A 6,000-nucleotide genomic window follows, 5' to 3' on the forward strand; every position below is an offset into this window, starting at 1 on the left:
TACCTCTTATTTTGCTGTATGACCCTGGGTAAGCTATGTAACCTTTGTGAGCCTCAGTTTCCCCAGCTGTAAAATGGAGCTGCTAATAGCACTTCTTGTTTAAAATGTGGGTTTTATTATTATTCGGGTTTGATGGGGCCAATAGATCAGGAAACAACTACCACTGGATAGTTCGTTATTCACAGTCCCCAGAAGGAGAGGGCACATCGTACCACGCAGGGCCACACGGGGAAGCACCAGGGTCAGTCAGGAGGCAGAGGGAGCAGGAAGAAAATGTGGGCAAGAGCCGTCATTGTGGTTTTCTCGGGAAGGAATGGGCGAGGCAGGGTAAGCAGGCTTAGCATTGGCCAGTTTAACTAACTTCAGTGGGCTCTGGGGTATGGGGGCTGTCCTGAGTAGGGAGGGGGAATATTGGCCCTGAGCCTGATAGAGGAGATGGAGGGATGGTGGAGGACTTTGGATTGGTTAGTTTGCGTATGAAAAGCCCACTTACAGGTCAGTCCTTTACTATCTCTAGGAATTGGCTAGCCCTGGGAGGGGCAGTCCCTCCAGGGTCAGCAAGGCCCCAGATAGCAGAACATCAGAATAAAAGGCATGCTAATACACCTCCCCCATAATCATCGTAAATATAAAAGGCTAAGATGAGTGTCTAGCACAGAGTGAAAACTCAATAAGTGTTATTGTTTATGATGAAGAGAACTAGAATCATCCAGCACTTAACCTGAGAACTTCCTGACCACCTAACTCAACATCCCAGCACCTGAGCATCACCACCCCTCCTGGCCCCAGAGGGATGAGAAGATGCTCACTGAGAGGCGGACCCCGAGAAATAGCTGGTTTGATACAGCCCTCTGTCAGTAAAAAGGATGACTGAGTGCTTCGTGTTCTTTAAAGCAAATTGACATAAATTATCTTAGGTTAGAAGAAAGGTCATTTCCTAGGATTGTTTCAGTTAGTCCCTGAGTTGGGGAATCTTCTCAGTGAGTTGAGACCTATCCCCACCGTACAGCTCGGTGACACCCCAGCATCCTCTGAACACCCCGACGCGTGCGCCATGGTCCTCACTGCCGCCCACAGCTCCCAGCATCATTTACGCACTGCCCAGCCCACCTCCCCGTCCGTCCCCACCTGCCGCTCACTGCAGCAGGCAGTCGTTTCTTCCGTCATTACAACGTCATGATTTATGAAACAGACGATAACATAGTGGATCTCTCTAGAATAATTCCGGCATCGAGTTGTTCTGGCATTCAGCCTCCCAGATAAACATTCTTCCACTGCACTTTTATCATCATTCTCATTTGGCAAGTAAGGAAACCTGGATTCAGAAGGGAAGCAACCTACCCAGTGACGTATTACTAGCATAGAATAGAATCAGGACTTGAACCCCAGGCAGTCTGACCCTCAGATTGTTTTTTTTTTTCTTTCTACTGTTTCAAAGGAAGTTTCCTTCTTAGAAAACACAAATATAATAGAAAAAAATTCTGTCCTTTCTATCACTGAGAGGTAGCCCTTGTTAACATTTTGCTGTGTTGCTCTTATTCTCTTGCCCATCCATATATAGTGGTATTTAAAAAGCATAACATACCTTATATACAGTTTTGTGTCCTGCTTTTTTCACTTAAAATTATATTTTGAGCATTTTTTATGTCAGCAAAATTTCTTTGAAATGTTATAATAATAATAATAATAATAATAATAAATATCTTAGTTTATGGATTTACCATAATACATGTAACCAATTCTTGTTATTTTTTAATCTTTATTGGAGTATAATTGCTTTACAATGTGATGTTAGTTTCTGCTGTACAACAAAATGAATCAGCTATATGTATACATATATCCCCATATCCCCTCCCGCTTGAGCCTTCCTCCCACCTTCCCTATCCCACCCCCCTAGGTCATCACAAAGCACTGAGCTGATCTCCCTGTGCTATGCAGCAGCTTCCCATTGCTATTTTACATTTGGTAGTGTATATATGTCAATGCTACTCTCTCACTGCGTCCCAGCCTCCTCCTCCCTCATGACCTCAAGTCCGTTCTCTACATCAGCGTCTTTATTCCTGCCCTCCACTAGGTTCATCAGTACAATTTTTCTAGATTCCATATATATGTGTTAGCATACGGTATTTGTTTTTCTCTTTCTGACTTACATCACTCTGTATGACAGACTCTAGGTCCATCCACCTCACTACAAGTAACTCAGTTTCATTCCTTTTTATGGCTGAGTAATATTTCATTGTGTATATGTGCCACATCTTCTTTATCCATTCATCTGTCGATGGACACTTAGGTTGCTCCCATGTCCTGGCTATTGTAAATAGTCCTGCAGTGAACATTGTGGTACATGACTCTTTTTGAATTACGGTTTTCTCAGGGTATATGCCCAGTAGTGGTATTGCTGGATCATACGGTAATTCTATTTTTAGTTTTTTAAGGAACCTCCATACTGTTCTCCATAGTGGCTGTATCAATTTACATTCCCACCAACAGTGCAAGAAGGTTCCCTTTTCTCCACACCTTCTCCAGCATTTATTGTTTGTAGATTTTTTGATGATGGCCACTCTGACCAGTGTGAGGTGATATCTCATTGTAGTTTTGATTTGCATTTCTCTAATGATTAGTGATGTTGAGCATCCTTTCATGTGTTTGTTGGCAATCTGTATATCTTCTTTGGAGAAATGTCTATTTAGGTCTTCTGCCCATTTTTGGACTGGGTTGTTTGTTTTTTTGATATTGAGCTGCATGAGCTGCTTGTAAATTTTGGAGATTAATCCTTTGTCATCTGCTTCGTTTGCAAATATTTTCTCCCATTCTGAGGGCTGTCTTTCGTCTTGTTTATGGTTTCCTTTGCTGTGCAAAAGCTTTTAAGTTTCATTAGGTCCCATGTGTTTATTTTTGTCTTTATTTCCATTACTCTAGGAGGTGGGTCAGAAAGGATCTTCCTGTGATTTATGTCATAGAGTGTTCTGCCTATGTTTTCCTCTAAGAGTTTGATAGTGTCTGGCCTTACATTTAGGTCTTTAATCCATTTTGAGCTTATTTTTGTGTATGGTGTTAGGAAGTGTCAATTCTTGTTATTGAACAATTGTGTTGTTAGGAAGTGTCAATTCTTGTTATTGAACAATTGTGTTGTTAGGAAGTGTCAATTCTTGTTATTGAACAATTGTGTTTTTGCTACTTTTTTCAATGTTCTATATAATGGTGTACAGAAGATCCTTGTAATTGAGTTTTTGTCTCTATCCCTTATATTCCCGTTAGAATAGTTTCCTAAAATTACAAGCATGGGGTCAGAGATCCTAGCCACGTTATATTAGACTGTTCAGGTTCTAGCTTTTGATTCATTTTAATTCAGGCACCAGAGAAGATATCCTGGGATAAGCATGACTTCTAAGACATTGACAAAGCTTTATGTACATCTTAGGTAGCAAAACACCAACCCTGTGAGGCAGAAACTAGGGGCCCAGAGTGGTTAGCCAGCAGGCTGACTGGGTGGGCGTGTGTTGGCAAGGGGACACAGAGTTGCAAGTGACATATCACACCCTTTAACAATGTCTGCCAACAGGACAATCTGGTATGAACTCCATGCCAGAGAGTGGCCTTTCAAGACCCAACCAGCAGAGGCAATAATCTGGCAAATGGGCACAGGCATGAAACCCAACCTCAGCCAGATCGGCATGGGAAAAGAAATCTCGGTAAGTCTCAGGATAGTGCCAGGTCTGGAGCATGAGGGGAGAAGCAGACACAATTCTGGGCCTTCTTTTTCCTGCATGTTAATAAGGTTGCAGACGCTTTCCTGGAGGATGACAAAAAGGCCTGCCCACAGACTTGTCAGGTAATGATTTGGAGCTTAGAAGGCAAAGTTTTTGAACTGTGCCTGCAGTTCAGGTTCCTACTCTCAGGGCACAGTAATACTTGGCCAGGTTTTTCCTAGCAAGGGATTACTGAGCCTAGTAGAACCAGCGAATCCCTCTTTTTCTGTGATTTTTTAAAGACATACATTAAGATATCACTGGTATTAATGATTCTAATTTTATTTGGATCTACATAAAATTTTTAAGGCATTATCCAACTCAGAACAAGACATATGGAAACAGAGAAGCCTGAGTATAAATTAGTAATCATCCTCTAAAACACATCAGGAAGAATCCTCTTTTGATCAGAAGATAGATGTGTCAGGGAAGGTGTAATTATCTGGTGTGTTTTTAAGGATTACCTGTCTCTAGATTTCCTTTCTCAAGTGAGACAATTACTAAGAGTAATTTTCCTGTCTGTGACTTTAAGGGCGCTTATAATATTAGGACATGGATAGAAGCTTCAGGATTCCCTTTTCTCCCTCCTTTTTGAGAAAAATGCCAAGAAACTCCTTGGGGAGCATTATTGATTTCAGTGTATCCCAGACCTTCTATAATAGGATTTACCTAGTTTGCTATATAGGCTTAGAAAGTGGATGAGTAAAAGGATGGATGATGCCATGGATGAGTGATGCATGGCTGGATGATAGATGAAGGATAAATACATGAACTGAGATGAATAGATAGGTGAATGGGTGGATGGATGGATGGATGGATGGATGGATGGATGATGGAGGAATCTGGCAGTGAAACAAATGGGTAGACAAACAGATAAATCCAATGAGATGTCAGGAAGTTACTAGTTACATTAAATCACCATGTCGGTTTCTTTTAGGACATTCTTCTCTTCTGCTGGGCCTTTGAACAAGAAGAGAGACCTACCTTTACCAAGCTCATGGACATGCTGGAGAAACTGCCAAAGCGAAACCGCCGCCTGTCTCACCCTGGACATTTCTGGAAGTCTGCAGAGTAAGTGTTCCCCCTTAGCATCTCTCCCCACTGCCCTGTCCTCTGGCCTTTGTCACCTTTTTGCTCCCCTCCCCAGCTCCTCTGCCAACCATCTCCTTTCCGTGTACCCACCTCCGTCCCCAGCGTACCACCCTTCCCCACCGTGTTTCTGTTCAGGGGAATCTCCTCTGCAATTTGGGTCCTAGAGGCTGCCATACAGGGCCTGGATCCCTGTGGCTACCATGGCTGCCTCATTGCCTGTTTCTTCCTGATGAAGGTTTATGCCCCAGTAAGTCTGAGCATCACATGGTGAGGTGGTACCCTGAACCCGCCAAGCCCTTCATGTCAGCTATTCATCAAAGTAGAAGAGTCCTGGGGTGTACCTATTTCACGGACGATAGACGGGCAAGGTGTCTGTGTCCTATTCCTGTACCCACGGCAGACATGACTAATCTGTCACAGCGCATCTGCCATCTCTCAGTGGTACTCATCAGCAGTTATTTAGAATCAGTGCATGGATGCCTTTCCTGGCCATTCCAGATTTACCCAGCCTCCTTCTTTTACACATGGAGAAACCGTGGCCCAGAGACATTCAGCAACTCACCCACATCTGCATGGGGTGTTGGTGACAAAGCTGGGAACACGGGTCAGGTCCCAACTCCCTAGTCTAGAGTTGGCTGTCCCCACAACATCAGCCCCTCTAGATTCCTCACTCACACTCATCTGGCTTTGAGATGGTCACTCTGCTGCTGTGGTCCTTTCAGAAATCACCTGGGTCGGCAGTGGATTGGGGGAGGGCTTGGCTACAGTAGGCCCAGGATCTGGGTCCTGTCTAGGGCTTTGTAATCTGCACAGGGGACCAACCAAGAGGTCTCAGCTGCAGCTGGCACGTTCCCAGGAGGGGAGCAGCTAACTCGAAACTCGCCTCTGGGATCTTGGGTTTGCCCCTCCATGGCTCACATCAGAGGAGCTGGCATTTCTAGAATCCCAGTGTGGCTTAGCACGTGGTGAGCTGGAGGCAAGGCTGGGGCAAGCCTGCGTTCCAAAGCGGTGCATCTCAACGTTTAATATGCATTCATATCACCTAGGGACTTTGTTAGAATGCGGATTCTCATTCTGTATGACTGGGGTGGGGCCCAAGATCTTGCATTTCCAAGGTGATGCCGACACTGCTGGTCCACGGACCACCCTTTGGACCTGT

At 44.2% G+C, this 6,000-nt stretch overlaps 1 protein-coding gene across 1 annotated transcript in view; it reads left to right on the forward strand.

The window, feature by feature from the left end:
* Window positions 1-4,824, forward strand: part of KSR2 (kinase suppressor of ras 2) — a gene marked incomplete at both ends in the record, with an annotated part of 396,922 nt that extends 392,098 nt beyond the window's left edge. Inside the window, 2 exons of the mRNA XM_079718072.1 lie at window positions 3,563-3,692; window positions 4,687-4,824. Of these exons, the coding sequence (XP_079574198.1) occupies window positions 3,563-3,692; window positions 4,687-4,824 (268 nt within the window). The remainder of the gene's footprint in view (window positions 1-3,562; window positions 3,693-4,686) is intronic.
* Between the last annotated feature and the right edge of the window lie 1,176 nt (window positions 4,825-6,000).

Source organism: Hyperoodon ampullatus (assembly GCF_949752795.1).
Source record: "Hyperoodon ampullatus genome assembly, chromosome: 13".
NCBI lineage: Eukaryota > Metazoa > Chordata > Mammalia > Artiodactyla > Ziphiidae > Hyperoodon > Hyperoodon ampullatus.